This window comes from Vanacampus margaritifer, chromosome 9 (genome assembly GCF_051991255.1).
Source record: "Vanacampus margaritifer isolate UIUO_Vmar chromosome 9, RoL_Vmar_1.0, whole genome shotgun sequence".
NCBI classification, from domain to species: Eukaryota; Metazoa; Chordata; class Actinopteri; order Syngnathiformes; family Syngnathidae; genus Vanacampus; species Vanacampus margaritifer.
This window is the reverse complement of record NC_135440.1, coordinates 13975424-13997497: the sequence shown is the minus strand read 5'-3', so window position 1 is coordinate 13997497 and position 22074 is coordinate 13975424. Positions and strand designations below refer to the sequence as shown.

Sequence of the window (22074 nt, the reverse complement as noted above, 5' to 3'; positions counted from 1 at the left end):
TAACAAAACCTTGCCATGAACGTATTCCTACTGTTAAAAGTAAACAACTAACCAAACTTCTACATTAGGCTGCATACATTTATATTGTCCTTCTACGTAATTGTTCCGCCTGCTTGGTTTACAGTAGGCCTACAATAAGTCAAACGTGAAACAAGGGCAATTGTGTTGTCGCAAGGGTGACTAAAACGAACGCGCCCCCTTCCCCCCAAAAAGGAACTCATGAAGTCATCCGTCTCGCAAATGTAGTGTAGTTAGAAGTGTATGTTCCTTTTTGTTTATGTGGGTACAGTACTTGCAAACAAGTTTTGACTGCTAATTTATTTTAAACTGTAAGATACATTTACTGTATGTGAAATATCTCAGAATGAATCGTAAAATGATAGAGGTGGGACAACATATGGATGACACTTTGTTGATCAACATTAGGAAAGGTCAGGAATGATGTTTTTATTTATTGGGATATACGGTTGTAATAAATGTACTGTATACATTTCAGTTTGGCCAGCAGCACCATTTATTAAATATAATCATTCAACAATTGAACACATCAGTGTTTGTTTGTTTTTTATCTTAAACTACAATTGACTATGAAATAAGGTTATGAAATTACTTTTAAGTTATGACAAATGGCAATCAGGCAACCTCACAATTATGTTACACTGCAAACCAATCAGAATTGACAGGCTTTTGTGCAACATATGGATAATAGGACACCGCAGTAACTTCATATAGGCCCCAAAAAATATGTACTTGAAAATACATAATTCCTTGAAAATTATATTAGAATCTCAACTTCATAGGGGCCTAAAAAGCAAACTCCATTCTAAGTGCTCGGCAGAGTGCATGTGACACAAACTATTCTACTTAAACTATCATCTGCATTCTTGTTTACATGATAAAAAACAAAGTTCAGATTTTTTTCTTACATGAGTGTAAGACTGTTTGCCTCACTATATCTACAAGATAGTTTTACCACATGATAATTTATTGATGAAATATTGCATTTGGACGCCGATGACGTTTCCATTTTGCCCATAAGTAGAATGTTCTACACAATTTTCATGCAGTCTGTCCCCAAACACACAACTGTGACGAGGCCACAGAGAGGATTGTCCGAACAACGATGATGTACAAACTTGACCTTGACATACGGGCAATTTAGAGTCTTCGTTGAACCTAGAACATTTACTGTAGGTACAATTTTATGTGCAATATATTCAAAGTCAATCGTAATTTCAGTACTTTTATTTCCCCATATTTATGAGCAGTAATCACTAATCAGGTTTAAACAGTGCATAATGTTACTGTAGCTTAAACATTTTAGGAATAAAGCATCTTGTTTTTTTAAATAAATACTTAGGTTTATTATTTAGTGTTGGCTACTATGGCGTACTTGTAGAACTAAGTAGCTTGAGAACCAATCAAAACTGATTGTCTTCACTAGCCAAACTGTTTGCCAGCCTTTCGACAGACAAACATTCACATTCACAACTATGGACAATTTAGAGTCTTCAATGAATCTGTTTGTTTTGGGAATGTAGGAGGAAGCCGCAGTACCTAGAAAAATCCACAAAAACATGGGGAGAACATGCAAGAGCACACAGAAGGGCCTGACCCAGAACGTTTACTCTGTGAGGTAGACATGCTAACTATTAGGCTACCATGCTGCTTGCATGTATCCAATTGAACTTAACTTGAAGACAGGCACATTTGCTGCTTCAATTGTGATATTTAACGTATCCTATAATGTATTGCATGTTCGAGTAGATGTGTAAATCCAAAGCAGAAGAGTGAAACTTAAGGCACTTTGCCAAGTGGCGGGTATAGCACCACAATTTACTGCATTCAAAATAAGGCTTTGGAGTTCTGTTTTACTTCATTATAAGGGCATTGATTCATGACATTTTTTCTTATTCATAAACCTTTATGAATCCATGGAAACTTTCAACCAATCCTCTACAACAAGAATTGTGATCACGCTCAACTGTGTCCCCCAAAATGTCCACCAGGTGTCTCCCTCCACCCACACTGACGTTAATAGGAGGCGCTGCTGGCCAAGGAAGAGGAGCTGCCTGGCTCAATGTGTTTCAAGTGGCAGGAGTGGCAGAGGAGGTGGCCATTCAGAGGGTAGCAGCGGTGACCCTCCTCGTCATTCAGCTCCATCTTACAGTCCTGAAAGGAACCAGTGGCCAACAATGAGCATGATTATTCCTTCTACAAATATTGCTTATTTCTTCTTTTAGGGAGATGAATAGAAGCAACAGTAAATCCTTTTTCCAGCAGAACGCAAGTAAAACGATGAGAGCGGTGATGAGATATTGCATGGGAGCTCGGCTCGGCTCAGTGGTATATAATTACTGTCACAGCTGTAATTAAGATCTGGGATTATTATGATGTCTAATCATGAGTCATTTAAGAGAGAGAGCCCTTGAAGCCCCTAAGTGTTTTTGTGCTAGCAGATAATCCACATTGCAGTCTTGGAGTGTGTTATTACCCACCTCGCAGTGATAGCATTCCACGTGATAGTCTTTGTCCATGGAAACGACACGGACGGTCTCATCGGAGCCCTGCTGAGACATTGACACAACTAAAACCCGTCTAGCCACTAGACAACATGGGAGCAGCGGGTTCTTTAATTTCTGCCAGTCTGCTGCCTCACTTTATGACCTTGGAGCTTAAATTGGTGTTTTTTGTACTTTTTGAGCAAACATCATTCACTTCAACATTGCTCTATAAATCTGTCATAATTTTTTTTAGTTTTAGTTCTGAGAAATAACCTTTCAAATGTGATTCCAGCAAATCCAATGTCAATTTGGGACATTGTGTTGCTTTTGTCTTATTACTCTTCATTTTCTCCCTATGTTGACACTAGGCAATAAATATTGGACGAGATGAACAATTACATGCTCTTCCGCTAGATGGCAGCAGTACATGTTTCCATTTATAAACAGAACAGCTTGTGTTTATGGAACGAAACAGGTCCAGATTTCAAGCGTAATTAAATGTGTGAGTGATTTGATATAAAATCATTATTTCCATGTACAGACATACTTTTCGTGACATTTTTGTTTGATGGTGTGTCGTCAGATTTTTTTTTTTTTATGTAAAAATATGTGATTTGGCTCATCATCTGTTCACAACATTAGAAATGCTATGGCTATGGTTTGATAATATGTCGAGGCCTTTTAAAAAAAATATATATATTACTATCAGATTTTTTAAATGTATTTATTTATTTATTTAGACAAGCAACTGCACTTGCACTTGCTCCTCTACTTGAATACCTTTGTCACCTCCGCATGTGACTGAAGCTTAGCAAGACGCCCACCCTCAATAAAAGGACATGAGACAAAATTTGATAATTAGACATGTTTACCTCAGATGGAAGGATGGGCTGTTTGCAGGAGGCGCATTTGGGAGCCAGGACCCTGGAATAAGGAGTCAAGAAAAACACCTTAAATAGATTTGCTTCATGGTGCTTAAACGGAGCCAATCTAACTACAGAGCTTTCATTCCACGCTTGATGTCCCTCCCAGCCTTTAAAGTTGAGCCTCGGTGTTTTTCCTCTTCAGTCAGACAAGATTGGGAATCTTGATCTGACTGAGCAGATGCCAGTTCTGCAGATGTCATGGCTCACCCACAAAGATGATCCAGAAAGAATTACCAGATAAAGAAATAACATGTTTTTTTACGTGAGCGTAAAGTGCGGGAGTTAAGACAAACAACGTCCTAGTGTGCACAGGCTAGACTATCGACCGGGGGTCAACTGAGCACTCCGACCATGGCGAGAACACTTAGGGGCTTGTCAGACTCTGCTGAGCTGTACATGTTGTCGCAAGCAGCCTGCCAAAAGCTGGACGTGCTGAGCTGCTGTCGGGCTTGTGGTAGCCAGCGTTTGGCAGGCTACATGCGTGATTTGCACAGCTGGACAATATATGTAGTGGGAAGGAAATACTACAGAGCATCTTAAGCTTCATCAGTTGCCTGAAAATGTTTTTTTTTTTTGCCATCCAACAAAATAGGTCTCTCCCACTGCATACAGTGGCCTAGTGTTTAGCATTTCTGTCTTATGGTTTGCGTTTTGAATCTCATAGTGAACAGCACTTATTTGTGAATATCACCAACAACTAACACCTTTTTTAAAAATGTTATTCTCTGGCCTCAAAGCCAAAATGCCAACACCTGGGAAACGTGTAATAATTACATTTAGTCATTTTGACCATATCTGATTTAAGTATGGGGAACCAAAACTGCCAAAATTATAAATAAATAAAAGACAAAATTAATAAATAAATTAATAAATAAAAACAGGTATGAAAATATAATAAAAAAGTTAAATGCAAAAAAAATACAAATGGAAATAAAAACAACAAAAATATATATCCCTAAATAAATAAATACAAGTAAAAATAAAATAAAAAATTGATTCAAAAAATAAAAATCGAAATAAATAAATGCTCATACATATATATATATATATATATACAGTATATATATATATAAAATTAAATATCAATCAATAAATAAAAATGCTCTTCTGTCACATTTATTTCATGCTGCAGACGCTCTGTCAGGTCGAAATGTTGTTCAAATTAGGGAGCGGCCCTAAGCTCTTCTCCGACATTGCAAACTGCCTTTCAATGGTCGAGTGAGCGGGTCGACGAACAAGGAAGTCTCGCCGGCTTGCATGGAGAGCTCCAGCAATGGACGACTATCTTGTCCACACGGTCACCACGACTTGTTGTCAACCCGCGCACTCTAGGCAGTTTGCAACAGCGAAGCCCAACCCAAGACACACTTAGGACCGCCCCCTCATTTGAATAACATTTCGACCTGACAGAGCGTCTGCAGCATGAAATAAATGTGAGAGCAGAGCATTTTTATTTATTGATTGATATTTATTTCTATTTATATATTTATTTCGACATTGATTTTTATATTTTTTTTATCTCATTTTATTTTAGGTTTTTATTTCAATTTCTATTTATTTTTTTGTATTTATTTTTTTTATTATATTTTTATATCTGTTTTTATTTTCACTTTTATTCATTCATTTATTTATTTAGTCATTTATTTTTTAATTTTGGTAGTTTTGGTCCTCCATAATAAGGGCCATTCTTCTGTAATTATAATGTGGCACATTGGGGATAGGTGTGTTTTGCAACTGAATAGAGAAGGGGTGGCTTCTGGCACAATGAGTGAGGGTGGTTATTACACCATAACAGCATGACGCAAGCAGTAAGTTGATGCATTTTGCCGGAAATACAGAAAAATAGAAATAACACACATATGTCATCTCTGCTCTGCAGGTACTTGAGATCAAATTTCACATATGCCATATATCACATTAAACGGATTTTGTCTCCCCTGCAGACATCAAGATGGGAGCCATGTAGATACTGTGAGCAGAAAGAGTGGAGTGATGCCCACCTGTGATAGTCTTTAACACAGTAGATCTTATTTTCAGTGTCCACAGTAAAGGGCACGCCGTCGAGACTCTCATTACAGATAACACAGCGGAAGCAGCCCGGGTGGTACGACCTCCCCAGAGCCTGCAGGATCTGGAGGGACAAAAATAGTCCAGGAATGAAATTAGACCAGGATGTAGCACATTAATATTTGTATTTGTGTGCATCATTTCCAGCATCATCCAGCTGCACTAAAGTAAAGGCTGGCAAACAAAGAAACACCACAACACTTACCATGTCCATGATCAGGTGACCACATGCATTGCACTTGTCAGCTGACTGCTGGAAACCAGAATACTTTAACAGGAAAAAACAAAAAAACAAAACATGAGTCAGCGTTTCCAAGACAAAGAGCAAAAGTAGTGAGTGTGGTTATTTCATAACGTCTGCATGGATTAGTTTTCATTCTGGCAACAGTGTTCATTAGAAAACCCTTTCACGGTCAGGGTAGTCTGGTGTGGTTTCCTGGACTTGGTTTTCTTGAAATAATCAAGATATCGTTAAGAAAGAGAAGAGCTTTACAAATATTCAAAGTTATGGTGGAGGGCAATTTCGAATAAATAAAAAAAGCATGCCAAGAATTGTCCTATTTTATATATATATATATATCTATATCTATATATATATATATATATATTAGAGCTGTCAAACGATTATCAAAAAAAAAATCTGATTAATGACATCTTAGAATTTTGATTAATCACGATTTTTCGCTTAATAAAAAAAAAATATGTTTCCCTCCAAATTTGAAGAGCACCGTTTATGTGTTGATTCTTTTGACATTTAATGTTATGAGGGCGTCTTCAACATGTTTTGATCCACAGCGCACACTCATCCTCATCTTTTTCTAATCAGTTAAATTTCTTGCACAATTTAAAATGGAGAAAAAATGACCCCAATATTTTGAAATGAACAAATATTCTAAATGTGATACACAAACATTTATTAAATGCTTAACTTTAATGCAAGTCATGATGTTTATTGCTCAAACCCAACCTGTGCTACCTTAAACGTAGCCATCCGCTGTCACGTTAAAGGATAATCTATGGTCAAAATTAATAGTGCGATTAATGCGATAATTTTTTACTATCAGTAATTTCTGTCAGTTTTACTGCACTGGTGTCAATACCTACAACTCCTCCCAACACCCAATAAAGTTAACCAGCTTCTCAAGTGACTGACCTCCTCACAACCCCTCAAAAGTCTAATTTTAAAGTGAGTCCGTGACTGATATATTCGTCTGGGGACCTTTGAAAAGATCATATGAGGTAAGGTAAGTCTTATCATTTATCAATCTGTATGGCTGAAAGCAGATTAAGCTCGTATTCTTTGATTGAGTTTCAATATTACCATTGCTCCAACAGGATGATATTTCAGTTTTAAGTGCAATAAGAATATAGACTCCTGTAAAGATATACCAATAACTAGAAAAGGCACTCAGTATGTTGACCAGCTGTGGTGAAAACAAAACCTCCCAGCTCAGCGCTTGGTGAGGTATTGCTGATTGTGCACTGAACTCACCAGAAAGTCCTCTTCACAAAAAACCCTTCCTCCAACATAGTAGAAAGCCTTTCCTCTCAGCCTGCGACCTGCAAACAGATCCATTTAGATATTTTTCATTCCTGAATGTCAAAATCTTGCGCCGTCAACTCTTAAAACAGCACTAAAAAAAAAAAACAGGTGATTAATGACACCATTCAAACGTAATGGGACCCTCTTGCAAAATTCAGTATATCCTGATGAACTTCTGGAAGCTAAATCAAATGGTGTGCTGTCTTTGACAATGTACGATAACTGGGGCACGGAGCAAGTTGCAGACAGACGAGGAACACATCTGGGCGCAACATGTGGGGAAGATAATCACTGAATCAAATTACTGGACAGGTGCAAGGAGAAAACAATCTGTTCCTCTGGAATGTAATTCATCAACGGGGCCAAGACCCAAAATGACCCGGTGTACATCTTGCAGTCTCTCCACATGCTGGCCGTACAGAACTTCCTTTCTGCCTCGTTCAATACTTCCGCACAACAAATCTGACTCCCAAACACCGAAAGCGTGCACACTGCTTTCAGATGGCGACTCCTGTGCGAGTCTCACAGGAAGAGAGAACATTCTTCACATTTTTCAGCATTGGAAGGTGTGGGAGGGAGCGAGTGGCGGGAGAGAGGAGGTGTTTATCTTGCACATGGGCCATTTTTATCAGTATCTGTTTAGGAAGGCCAACAAATGTGATTGCTATCTGTGATTCACACACATACAAACAAAATTGGGCTAAACCCCTGAATCCTTATTCTTCATCAAGACAATCTGGGCATTTCTATGGAAAAGACCATTTTCTCACCCTGAATCAGAACTCTTCCATTTTCAGATCCTCAAGGTGTACTGCCAGTCTTCCAAATCTTTTGTATACACAGCTTAAGAGTCGTTCCACTCCTTCTCATTCCGCCATATTATTTTTTTTTGTCCCAGTCACTCTGAGCTTTGCGAAAGGATAACAGCTTTATTAAAGTCCGTAGATAGGGCTAACTGCTTGAACAGGACCGTACTGAACTGTGTGTTCATAAAAATGTAAATTAGATGACTGAAAGAACAAAACGCAAGGACATTTTCTCATTAAGGCCTTTTATGAATTCCCTTATGTAATCCTATTCAGGAATAAAAGCAATTTAGTGACCAGCTTTTGAATGATTTCCCCATCCCACTAGAGGAGGGATCTGCAATTAAAAGTTAAAAAGGGCCAGTACAGAAAAAGGTCTTCAAGCTGAGGCTTAGAACATCTTAATGTATCTCATGCATTAAAATTCAGTAATGATCAGGGCTGGACTGGCCATCCTCCATACAGGGCAGATGCCCGGTGGGCCGGTCTCTTTTGGGGCCGATGCAGTGCTTTTAGATTCTTATTTTCCAATTTTTACCCCAAAAGACTTTAATTTCGAAAATAGATAGTAAACTGAAACATCATCAATAAACATCAGTTGCAGAACTACATGTGAGGCAAGAGTCGGGCCGGGACGGGCCCAGGCCGGGTCGCACCAGTGGGTCTAAGTCAAAATGCAAGGGCCGATTTTTTTGTGCCGGTCCAGCCCTGGTAGTGATGGGCGAATACCGATACCACGTATCAGTATCGGGCTGATACCTGGCCATTTCAAAAGGTATCGATACTCGTGATACTGTTATCGATAGCCCTCTTGTAGCCTTTTTACGATCAGGAACTAGAAATGAAAAGAATAGAAAATTGTTGTCAATTTCTTGCAATTTTAAAATGATCAGTCATTGTCTTTATTGGAGGAAAATGTATGTATCAAAAGTCCTAATGGTATCGGCTCGGTGAGTATTTTAGAGTTGAGCACGCATATCAGCATCGGTCTGAAAAAAAAAAAGTGATATCTAACATCACTAATAAGAATTATGGAAACATTTCCTGATCAAACATCCCTATTCACTGCTACCGACTACCGTTTTTGTTTTTCTGCTTCTCAGTCACCTTGACGCAACTGCGGCGCTCACGCTCATCAACGAGACTTGTTACAAGCCGGCAAGCGTGAAAGTTGTCATGGATCAAGATAAGATGACTTTTTTTTTTTTTTACAAAAAATCATGTATGCAACAGCACAGTATGTGTAGTACTCTCACTGCCTATTGGGACAACCAGGAATACACACAGTACTGTACTGTACTGTACATTGTACCCGTGCATTTTAGCGGTAGGCGGGGTGGACCCAATAAACGGCCTCCACACTACTCTTGTTGTGTCCAGCTGAAATAACAGCACCCGAGTGCGTTCCTGAGCCCCCCCCCCCCCCCCATGCCTGCATTCCTCCCCAGCCGAGAAGCTTTTCCTGGGGGCACCTCACTGCATGCTTTCACATCGAGCGAGCTATGTGATGGATAAAGACTTCACAACCCCACTTTAGCCATCACCCTAACTCAAGCCCCCCCCAGAAAACCAAGCTCGTCTCTAATGCAAACAATAACACACACACACACACTCAAGGAAGGGCACAAAATTAGATGTTAATCATACACACTGGTGTGTAGCCAACAAGGTCAAATTTGTGGTGGAATTAGAGGTCAATGTTTGGGGTGGGTGTCAAATACTTCACATACCGTACATCTTATAATAGGGACAGAGATTTTGATTGGCTGTACTAGGGCTGTGCGATACTACTTTTTTTTTTAGGCAAATACCACTACTACTTTTGATACATAAAATTGCAATTACCTCAATGATAGATAATTGTGAACAAAGACGACTGTGATGATTCGCTGACGTGTCCGGACTTTTTATGGCGTGTATCGGCAGTAGGGGTGGGAACACCTCACGATACGATACGCGATACAAGGCTCACGATATCGATTGTCTCACGATATAGCGATACCGCGATTATCGATATATTGGTCAGGTAATAAATCTACGATAAAACTACTCAAGACATAAATTGATGTTTTTTCAATGAGAAAATAGGTTTTTTTTGTACCATCACTGAAACAAAATATTAAAACTCTTCTTCGCAGTGAGTACTTAAGTGTATTTTTTTTTAAACAAATACAAATGCCTTTTTAACAGAGAGCACTTTCTGTCATGCAACATGTCAGTCAGTTAGATAGTGAATTGTTTCATTTTATAAACTGTGATGATTTTTTTGTACATTGCAAAAGTAAATAAATAAAATTACTTGAATATTAAATCCAATTAAATCAATATTAAAATTCCTCAGAAATGGTGTGCTTCAAAAAGTCGAACCATTAAATATGTTTTAAAATGTTTCGTATGCAAAACTGAGTCAGTTGCTGGACAGATAATAAATGTCTTACACAAGTAAAAGTAATGAGATGAGACTTCCATACATTTTCCCGCCACTCTTATTGAGGCCCGTAAAATTAATAAAGAAATAAATATAAATAAAATGATTACGGAAATAAATCTTTCAAAGTTGGAGTTTTATGGCCAGATGATCAGTCAACCTGGAATAACAATTGCACTTTAACATTCATCAACACAAAGTCACCCACAGTATTTTCAAATGCACGTTCAGCACCATAAGGTAAGCAATTGCTGGGTGCAAATTTAGGTGCCATTTGGCTTAAATAAAACATTTTTGGGTGCTTGTTCGAAATATACGAACAGAAGTGTCGTAACTAAGCAAAGATTAATGAGCTTCATATCACATTGTACTGTAAGCGCACTGATGATACTTACTCCTAAATTCTCAAAATGCTAAGGATGAAAAAGGACCATTATGCAAATGAAGGTGTCTCCAGGTATTTTTCGCAGCACCATATGATGCAAAACTTTTCATAAACACTACAAATTTTCTCATGTTTCTATGCCAGCTACTGGCCTGGCGTGCATATTAGTATGATTTTGGCACATTTGCCTGCATGAGGGTTGATTTCCATTACATTTGTAAAATTGTTTAAGGCAGTTCAGGTAAATGAGGCCTTGTTTGCATTCAGCTAGAAAATGTCTTGCGGCAGAATTAGCCTCACCCCAATAGCATTGTACAAGTTGATAATTCAAGAAATGAGTAGACAGTAGTACATTGAGGTTTCGACAAAAGTGTATGCTTTGGCAAAATCTGTCCACAGACATACAGATGCCAAAGCACTCGAGTATAGGGACCACATTTGGTGCGATGACTCACAAGATAAAAACGAAGGTACCGCAAAGCTGCTGTGGCTTCCAATAATGTGGCTTCATTGACTCAATCCACCAACACCAGTGAGGGCGGTGAGTTTGAGTAATGCTTTTTTTCTAAACATGGACGTGGTGACTCATATGCAGCACTGACACCGTTTTTTGAGTGATTGAGTCATACGATGTGATGATTGAAAAGACGACAACTTAACAGGTCTAACTCATCTAAAATGAAAGACATTTAAAATAGATTTTCTTTTAAATCGGAGTTTCTATACGTCACATTACAAAATACACGGGTGACCCTCATCACAGTTTGTTGTCAAGTCAATGTTACAGAGAGAAATCAAATTGCACATGCAACTCGGCCACAGAAAAGATGAAAAGTGTTCTGAATGGAAGTCAAGGTGAAGGAACTTGGCGTGTATGCAACTTACTGCAGGCGCTGCAGGTGAAACAGTTGTCATGGTAGAGGCTTCCCATAGCCTGACAAGCCTGGTTGGCTCCATACACGGCCTTGTTGCACTTAACGCAAACCCCTGGGAAATGACAGACGTAGACGAAAGACACATTAAAAAAAAACGGTTTGCTGGAACAAAATTAGTACAGTAGATAATTGATATCATGAACTCAAGTAGTGATTTCCTGTTAATAGTACTGCACGTCGTTCATTTTGATGAGCAATTTATTGGCAAAAACAAATGCGAATGGTCTGGTCCGGATGAAAACAGGCAGAAGCAACAGAGACTCGGGGGGGGGAAGCGTTCAATTTAGGACAGGAAGCTAGTTAGCATGCTGTGTCATTACAAGAAAGAAATGTTTTGCTTATTTGATTTGGCTCAGAGGCAGAGAAGTCTGTTAATGAAACACTGATCAAAATCAAAGGGTAGCTCCTTTCAGAGGACTTACTACCATGGGGGGGGGGGGGGGGGTGCTTGCGTCATATGTGCAAAGAAAATGAAAAAAATATATATCTTTTTTTAAATAGGAGATGCACATGTTTGGGAGCAAGCCAAGTAGCCAACATAACCCGTCCTTTGGCTTTGGAGCTCCAGTATATATTGATCATACAGAAACCTGACGCCAAGCTGGAAGCTTCCATATCATTCATATCATTCCAAAAATAATCTTGCTACTTCCCGTGCTATACGCAAGTCTGTAACGTATCCCACGTTGCGATAAAACAGCTGACAGATTGGGACGAATGTCAACGGAAATCATCTGTGACCGTTGAAGCCCTCGAGAGGGCCGCAATACGGATCACAAATGGACAATCTGTAACAATGGCAGGAGAGTCGGTGCGGGAATCTTTGACTCTCGTGATTTGATTCGATTCCGATTTTTGGGTCTGCTGTTCAATTCAGAATTGATTTTCGATTCAGAACGATTTTTGATTGAAAACGATTTGATTGACAATGATTTCGGCTTCAATTTATAAATGTGCAAAGAATCGTCATGATCTACTCCAGTCTGACTCGCTAATGCTAAATAGCGAGCTACTCACGACACTTTAGCACTCAAAAGAACGGCTATTCATACAAAACGGAATGTATACAGAGACGCATCTTAACATTAATTAGCAGCATATGCTCTTCCTACACTTTTATTGGAAAAACTTGATCGTGACTTTTTCCTTCTACTCTAAATATGGCTACAACTGAACAGTGTATTTAGACCGCGTGGAACCACACTGCCCCTAAGTGGCCAAATCGGGTACAACATGAACAGCGCTCCCAATAAAGGCACACTCAAACAAGAGCAAGACAGTATAAAATAATTTAAATTAAATCGATTTTGGGACATTTAAAATAGATTCTGAATCGTACTAAATGAGAATCAATATTCTTATGAGAATATATATAATATAATATATACTATATATATATATATATATATATATATATAATATATATTTTTTGCACACCCTGGGCATGTGGTTATTTGGGAGCGTGTGTGTTTTTCTAGAAAAACTCCCTGGTGACTGGGCAGCCCATGCAGCCAAGCCCGCCCCTGGTCCTCATCTGACACACACAAAGAAACTTCTGTTTCCACTGCATCCAACACACATGACACGTCAGCCTCGACTCCAAAACACACCCTTGCATCGAATACACTTATTCAACTGTAGTTGCAAACAGACATGTTATAACACAAAATACATTCGGAATATTCTGTATATATTTCAGCGCAGTCTTCTAGCGCCGCTACTGATAAGGACCCCTCCCTCAGGGACCCCAACGGCTTGAAAAAAAAAAGATCTTCGAGATAACAGGAGGGATATTATTGGAGCCCAGAGGAATGTGGCGCTTATGTAAGCCATTTTGTTTACATGACAACATTGTACCGTTTCCTGACCACAAACTAATGAGCTGCAGAAAAGTTACTCATTTTAAAATGCTGACTGAAGACGGCCCAGAGTATGAATCAACCCAGTAGGCATAAAACAGTGAGCGGATTCAGTGACGACAGTAAAGTACATCCCATTCATCTTTTGACAGCGATTCAAGGTCATGTCTGCGTTACGTTGACTTAGCTGCGATCTAAAAGCCCCGCGAGTACAACCATGTCATAAAAGTACAGTCCCTGCTCGAATGCTCGTACCTCCTCTCAGGCCGGGCCGCCGCATATGTACTTTTGGCCGCTGTCCCATGTTCCAAAACAGTGAGATTATTCATGGGACCGGCTGCTGGCTTCCATTGGGGGATGGGGGGGAGCAAAACATTAACTCACCCCTCCACCCCCTCCCCTCTGATCCTTGCTTACCTTTTGCAGCTGTCAAAGCTCTGGAAGGATGCAAGTCTAAGGTGACAAAGTCCGAGAAGTAAACCCGCAGTACACATGCACTGCAGGAGCAACATCATCCATTTAGACTTCAGTTAGATTTAGGACCTTCAAATGAACTAGCTTCCCTCTCTGAATGTATATTAGCAAGAGCGCGTTCCAAAAGTGTGCCCTCTTATGGGAGGTTAACCACCAACCATCGGCATCATTTCCTAACTACTGTGTGAACGGCAGCCACGAGAGACTTGAGAACTTACAGTTAAAGCTCAAATAAACATGTCTTCTAAATGTGACAAACCACAGAGAAGAGTATTGTTAACACTGCCAAATTTAAATTATTTAGAAAAGAAAAAAAATCATACATAAAATGGAGCTTCAAAATAGGAAAAAAAATAAAAATCAAGCAGTTTGCTCCGCCCTCAAAGGCAGTGGACGTGACTGCTGAATGCGCTGAAAGCCAGCCTTGATCAACTGTCAATCAAATGCCACTATTACAACCTGATAAACTGATGCTACTTTGTCCATCAACTTTCTTATGGCTACAAATCCCTTCACGTTTAAGCTACCAGAGCTAGAAGACACTGACCTACCTGAGAGCTATCAGCGAGATGAGCTATCAGTAAACACAGCAAACATATTTTGCTACTTTATCAGATCCGGGGGGGGACTCATGCCAGACATCTAATTACGTCACTGGGCAGCTGTTTTAATCACACCGAATGAATCAGAAAGACAGAAATTGTGACAAATAATGAACACTATATTGCCACTATTCACTACTACATAGTATGTTTTTTCTTCAAACATGTTTAATGTATTTAGTTGAAGGCTGTGCAAGTGTGCATCTGGCTAACAAAAGACATTTGGATACAAATTGACGTCTTCTTGCTGTGCTTACATTACTTCAATGGACTTTCGCACTATTTTAGTTAACAATGTTTAGTATCACAAACTTTGTAAATGTTTGCCCATTCGGCATCCATTGCAGCCTGATTATCCTTGGAAGGGGGATTACCACATTTGCGGTCCCTTCTCAAGGTTTCTCATTTTTTGCCTGTTGTTTTTTTTTTAGTTTTTCCTTGCCCTCTTGTGGTTCGATTAGGGGATGTCGTTGATATTTGTCAACTGCGGGCATGTGAAGGCCTTTGGGACACTTGTGTGATTAAGGGCTATATAAATAAACTTGACTTGACTTGAAATATCAATACATTGGGTGAGATTCGATTCAAAGGTGGTTCGATTTTAAAGTGGAACAATTCATTTTGGTTCAATTCTGTGGTATTACGAATCCATTGGATATGGTACGGCTGAGTTTGAGAGGGTATGATGCAACCAGTTACTTGTCATTTTCCAAACGTATGAATGAACTTGTTAGTAAGGGTGGGAATCTTTGAATGTCTCACGATTCGATTCAATTCCGATTCTTGGGTGTGCGATTCGATTCAGAACCGATTTTTGATTCACAATGATTTGATTGACAATGATTTTTGCATCAATTCAAAGATGTTCAAGGAATCGTAATGATCTACTCCAGTCCGACTCGCTAATGCTAATTAGTGCTCTACTCGCTGCACTTTTATCTCTCAAAAGAACAGCTCCACGCTGCAAAAAAAACAACTTTTATTGGAATAACTTGATCGTGACTTTTTCCTTCTACTCTCTGTGGCAACAACTTAACAGTGTTTCAGACCGCGTGGAACCACATTGCCCTTAAGTGGCCAAATCGGGTGCAGCATGAACAGCGCTCCCAATAAAGGCACACACAAACAAAGGGAACATAGTATAAAATAATTTAAATAAAATCGATTTTGGGACATTTAAAATCGATTCTGAATCGTACTAAATGAGAATCGATTTTTTGGGCACACCCCCCCTACTTGTTAGCACTGTAAATGTGGCAATTCCTCCAAAACATATATCAGACCAACAAAAGACGATTCGATTGATACATTTCTCAATATATTTTTAAGTGGAATGATTCGATTGAATTAAAGTCCATCCATTTGCATCTTTTTAAATCAAAACCAATTTTCCCAAAAATGTGGTAGAAATTTTTGGAAAATGTGTCAGTCAACAACGTTAACCAAGTTTGAGTATAGTTGATTATCAAAAATTGCTATGATTGTGCAGAAATTATTTTTGATTAGAGCAAAGAGGAATACTGCTACTTGGCTGACTCCAACGGCGGTGCTGTCAATTTGAATAGTGGGTGGTTTGAAGCAGAGCGACATGTGGAGCTTAAGGCCTTCATCCACGCATATCTCCTCTACGACACAACTCCTCCGGCAGCATTATTCTGCTCAATACAAGACCGGCATGAAAAAAAGTTCAGAACAGATTTCAATGCAGTATATGAACGAATGGGACAACCTTAAACACTAAGTGAATAGAGTGAGAGCGCTGATCACATGATGTTTAACAATATTTGCTGGAATATCCAACTGCCTTACTTGAGCCCATCCCAATGTTTTGTACTCAGTTACATAATATTAGCACAGCCCTACTAAGTAACAAGCATGTCAATGGAAACATGGGATAAAAACAAACATTTACCACACTGGCATATATTCATCAGACACAGTGACTTGACTGGGAGGAAAATCACATTCACAGCACTGTAAAAGCTCGCTGGAAAAGAAGCCAAGAACCCCTGGGAAACGTTCCACTCAACAGCAGGATGGGATAAATCAATCCTCCATTTTAACACGACTAAACACTCGACTAAATCAGTGTATTCATGTGTGAGGAAAGTTGAAAGACGCTCTTGGGCCTTTTCATCGCTATTATCTTTAGGCATATGTGGCCAAGGACAAAGAAGAACCCACCGATGTGTCGGCATTTGACCCTTCCACTGCCACCTCCGAAACGGCCTTCGCTTTAATAGCTGGAATACTCATTTCTGAAATGCCTTTGCGCTCAATTCTCCAGATATTCCTTTCCTGGCCTCATTTTCACAGTATTTCCAGCTGCAGTTATGTTAGCGTACGGATCACTGGATGGCTCAGGCAAGACTATTTTAGACTCTTTCAGGTTTACTGTATTCCCTCTTTGGGAAACATCGTCCTCTACTCCTCCGGAGAGGACATACATCCAATTTTCCACAATGCTTTTATGGATCTATTCACAAATCAAAACAGTCCTTTTGCTAAATTTGTGGAAAACTGCTTGTTTTATGATCACCCTAACTCATTACTGACATTGCGCGAGAGCATGACTCAGAAGATGTGCTGTGTCCTGGTGGAAAGTGTGGGACTGTGGGTGGTGATGTGGGAACAAGAAAAAAAAAAAAAAAGACACACTACTTTTAAAAAGCATTTCCGGCATTGCTCACCCACACATTTGTCATATTCACATCGCTCAGCCATTTGTGAGCCTTGTTGTGATACTGACATACGCCAGAACATCTTCTCTATGCACACAAACAGGGGTGTGTGTGGGGGACTCAGAGTTACAACCATGACATTCCACCGGGAAATTCCCGCAGGCGAGCGAGCAAGGGTGGGTGTAACGAAGAGTGTCGGACAAGAAGGTGCTGAACAGTTTCCAGCAGGGCAACATATTAACTCGTGCCCACCGCTGTGCCACTAAATGGCGTATCCTATTTCAACAATGGCCTTAGCTGCAAACAGCTGGAGAGCACATGAGCAAAAAGGCTTGATACATCTGCAGACTGGTCCTATCTCGCCAACTAACCGGGTGATGGATAACCCTGCCAAGGTTTCTTACACGTGTCACTGTAGTTAATATAAGCACAAAAATCGATTTGGTCCGCCTTAATACAAAGAAGTCTTACCCAACTCTGTGACTAAAAACAAGCGGTGACATTTGAGTTCAACTCACAATTTGGGAGGGTAAAACCCTGATGTGGTTTGTGTTTCAATCACGGGGGGGGGTAGGTAGGCCGCATGATGATAGACGTTGAATGGCGTGACAGAGCGCCAATGAAGTCAACAAAAAAGAGGACACCGTAAACAAAGGGCTAGATTTCAAGTGATTCAACTCTGAATGTAAATCAGCTTCAAATGGAAGTCACCCACTCGTCAAAACAGTATTTTCTAATTCATATTGTGTTTGTGGAATATGAATTAAAGCAGCAAAATCCACCTGTTTGTGATCCATCTCAAGGGGCGGCCATTTTGCCACTTGCTGTCAACCGAAAATGACATCACATTTGCTCAACCAATCACAGCTCACCTGTCCTTTGAAGTGGAGCCGTGATTGGTCGTTATCTGAGCTCTGAGCAACCGCGATGTCATTTTCACTAGACAGCAAGTGACAAAATGGCCACCCCATGAGATGGATCAAGACGGCTGGATTTTGCTGCTTAATTCATATTCCACAAACGCAATATTAATCAGAATGCTGTGTTTATTTTATTTAGACTAGCGTAGGCGCGTATAACATATTATTATAAAGGAAAAAAATGGGTTGACTTCCCCATCATCTAGAAGCGTGACTGCCCAATTTTGAGCCAAACAGGGAATGTGGTCTTGAAAATGAATACATAAATAATGTTTCTTTGTATCAGCAACATCATACTTGTATGACTAAAATGCCAATACGAGATGGAACATTATACACTCAAGACACAAGTTATTGATGTGGCCTTAAAATCTTTAGGCTCTCAGAGCAACTTTCCTCTGCCTGCCTTTTTTTGCTTAAGGGGCAGGGTTAGCGGCTAATCGTTTCAAAAAGTCCCTTAATAGAAAATAAATAAATAAGTGTCTGCATTCCAAAAAAGTGCAATAAAAACGTGTTTGATCTGATGTCTGCCTGACTAACTTACGCCATTTTTATCAGTAAAGAGAATATCAAACAAGTTATGAAATAAGAAATGTTTGAAGTGACTTGATTGAGCATAATAATTGCGTGTGTACACAATATATAAAAAAACAAGCGAGTTTATGTTTTGAACTTCTGCGTGGGCGATGTAATCTTTGGAGAATTACACCCTGGCGGGATTAGAATTAGCTCTGATACAGTATCTTACCAAAGTAGTCAGCTTTTGGTTGAGTATTCATCTCCTTCTCCAGACGATTAGTGAGGGCCTCTAATTTCACTTCAGCAACTGACGGGCCCCCCTGTTCTGGCGGGGGCTGTACAGGCTTAAAAGAAGATGCTTCAGCACCGATGGCCTTCCCAAAGCTCGGTATCTGACTCTGATCTTGACTCTGGCTGAAGCTTTTGGAGACATTGCCAGGGTTTATGATGGCAGACGTGACCTGGACTTTGGTTTGAGGTGCTTCAGAAGACACTTGAGAGGACGTCACGGCGGGGCCATTCAGACTGGAAGACGTTTTTGAAGTCGGAGCAGGCTGTATCGCAGGTACATTGAAATTGGCTCCTCCTGTGAAGGCGCTCAGAGGCAGTGAAGGAATGAGGTCTGTTTTTTCTTTGGGAAAAGCTGAGGCTGTCGGACTCGTTGGAGATGCCGACTGACGCTGTTGCGGGGATGCAACGCCGCCCTCGGACAAAAACTGGGGATTGTGGCCCTCTCTGGATGGGGCCCATAGAGCCGGATGACGAGGTTGCATGGGTGCACTGTGAAAAGTGTTTCCTGGGTTGGGGGCGGCAGGGGTGATGTTCTGGTACGAATGTAGGTCTGAGCGCTCCTTATAATCATAATTGTTTCCGTAGCCATACGCCCTGCTGACTGGAGGCTCAGGCTGAATGGCTGCATGGTTCTTCTGACCGTCAAACTGAGAAGAATGACCCCCAGATGATAACGGACCAGACAATATTGGAGGTTTTGCAGCAGTTTCAGCTGGCTGCCTGGAGTTATTGATCGGCGGCCTGTCTTTAGTGTAATACGCATTGTTGAGACCTCCATTCATTTTTAAGGCCTGGTTGTTTCTTGCCATTTCCTCTTGCTGTTTCTGCATGTGTATCCTAGTCATTTTTGAAGCAAAAACTCTTCTCGTCTCTTCAAAATCGGGATTATTTCCTGCATCCCTCCTCGTCCTATACAATCCATCTCTGGATGCTTCATACATGTTTAAATCCTCTATAAACTTACTTGCCTCCAGTCCTAAATCCTCGTATTTATCCATTTTGGAGGTGGTATGTGGTCGACTAAAAAGGAAAAAGTCCAGGTAAAAAAAAAAAAAAGTTATATATCCAGAGTGAAGTAGTCGTTTACAGTTAGCGGTCCAGACCGGGAAATACTACGGTTCAAACTTTTGTCCGTTACAGCCAACTTTCTTGTTCCAGCGTTTGCTTCAGTCTCCTCCTCGGAGCGTCTTTTCGTGTGTCAACTTTGTCGCGAACAAGCCGCCGTCTGTCTGCTTTTCAACTAGTCGATCCCGGTTCTGATAGACGGTGGGCACTGGCCCCCCTCCTCTTCCTCCTCTTCCTCCTCTTCCTCCTCCTCCTCCTCTTTCCTCTCGCCGTCCACTCACTCACTCACTCACACTCGCTCTCATTCAAAACTTCAACCTCTTTACGCTGTCAACAAAAGTGCCCCAAAGTACTTTAAAGAGCCGTTAAGTTGTCGCCAAGTGGTTAGTTTGGCTGGAACGGACGGTCCGGGTCCTCGTTGCCGTCGTACGTGTCAGCCTGAGCGTAGCCGGTGGACGGTTAGGACTGGAAACAAGGAGCAGATTGTTTTTTAAAGGCGCAGTGCTGCTTTTTAATTGCGACCGCAACCACTGCAACAGTCATGCGGTCACGGTAAATATAACTGAGACGCGTTTAATTCAACATGAACACCAACGACGCGATTTTGTGAGAAAGATATTAAGACACTTTCAATTTTATGCTCTTCGGACTTCTATTCACGTTGTGTGGTCAGAATTTATAGAATTACGCATTGAAGTCAGCGGAGAAACTAGGCGTTATTGTGACCATTTTTTGGCGTTTTGTTGGTTCTGACCAAGTCATTTCAAAATAAAATACTGCCCACGGGTTTTAAACCGAATTAAAATATACATATATATACACATTTGTGAGATGCTTATTATAGAAAACTATTAGGGAAACATTTACATTAAAAGTTAGGATAACATATTTCACAATATAGTCCCCTGGGTCATTCCAGAATTCTGTTAAGAAATGTAAAATAATACATGCACAAAACAACTGAAACATGCCCTTGTTCTATCCAGTTATTCTAAGAAAATGTAAATGGTAATTCCTTTATAATGAAGAAACAGATTCAGAGAAGCAAGATATTCCCCATCCATGGCCTTATTTGACAGAATTTTTAGATATTGTGGGCTACCAGAATGACGCTTATGTTGTCTTGTGCCATCTAAAAGTGCTTTAAGCATTCAAAACTATGTCTAATATGAAAAATATATACAAAGAAGATGTATTTTTTTTTATATTTGCCCATTTTTGTCGGGTTACATCAGAAAAGCTATGTGATCACGTTTTCATGGCATGAAGATCGAACCAATTAAGAGTAAAACTACTTTGTATGTAGAGAAACTTTTTTTTTGGTGCAAAGTCATCAAAACAGCTATTGTTTAACAGAAAATTTTATTGAAGCCGTTTTTAACCATTTTTAAAATCATACAAGTATTTTTGATTTAACTTTTTATAAGTTACCAGCCTAGTACATGTTATAGTACATATTACTCCTTGGCACTACTTGGTATGATGATTTATTACTCTGAGTGGTGGTTGGCATCTCTGCCTCACAGTTCTGAGTTGTGTGGTTTGAATTTTGGCTCGCACTCCTGTGTGGATTTTGTATGCTCTCCCCATGCTTGCATGGGTTCTCCAGGGTACTGCACACGCTACAAACAGGCGGATTAGGTTAAATAAACACTCTAAATTGTCCATTGGTATGCACGTGAGTATGAACAGTTGTTTCTGCAATTGGCTAGCGACCAATCCAGTGTCAACTGGGTACACTCCGTGTGCACCCACTACCCGATCTAGGACAAACGCTATAGAAAATGGATGTTCCTAAAATGACTGTTGATGGTTTTTGAGATTTGTGTTTTAAATGTATGAAAAATATAGTACTAAGAACAGAGCTCTGGGGCACACCATGTGAGACAGAAGGAAGTCGGGCTATTGAGGGCCTTGAAGGGGGTGAGAATTAAACATTACACTATGGGAATACCAGTTTGTGGCTAAAGTACTACACTCCTATTTATGGCAATAGAGAGTTAAAATGATAGGTATTATTTAAAATCAGTGAAGTATGAATAATGCCCTAAGCAGTTGGAATAGGGTCA

General features: G+C 40.0%; 1 protein-coding gene across 2 annotated transcripts; it reads right to left on the bottom strand.

Annotated features, from left to right (window-relative positions):
- Positions 1–490: 490 nt before the first annotated feature.
- limd1a (LIM domains containing 1a) lies at positions 491–20493 on the bottom strand. 2 transcript variants are annotated; one of them, XM_077575135.1, is made up of 8 exons: positions 18879–20493; positions 11545–11646; positions 6990–7057; positions 5703–5765; positions 5431–5561; positions 3377–3428; positions 2499–2570; positions 491–2172 (listed from the first exon to the last, which is right to left on the bottom strand). In XM_077575135.1, the coding sequence occupies exons 1-8, from the start codon at positions 19936–19938 to the stop codon at positions 2035–2037; spliced, it is 1686 nt and encodes a 561-aa protein (XP_077431261.1). In that variant the 5' UTR covers positions 19939–20493; the 3' UTR covers positions 491–2034. The 2 variants fall into 2 exon arrangements, with proteins under 2 accessions (XP_077431261.1, XP_077431262.1); XM_077575136.1 differs by having other exon boundaries at positions 2499–2567; positions 18879–20492.
- Between the last annotated feature and the right edge of the window lie 1581 nt (positions 20494–22074).

What these genes read in the sequence shown, in the direction of transcription:
- limd1a (XM_077575135.1), bottom strand. Translation starts at nt 19,938, where the DNA reads ATGGATAAATACGAGGATTTAGGACTGGAGGCAAGTAAGTTTATAGAG. An exon ending in TTTCACCTGCAGCGCCTGCA is followed by an intron (nt 7,058 to 11,544) that starts GTAAGTTGCATA and finishes ATCTGTTTGCAG; the next exon opens with GTCGCAGGCTGAGAGGAAAG. An exon ending in TTTGTGAAGAGGACTTTCTG is followed by an intron (nt 5,766 to 6,989) that starts GTGAGTTCAGTG and finishes TTCCTGTTAAAG; the next exon opens with TATTCTGGTTTCCAGCAGTC.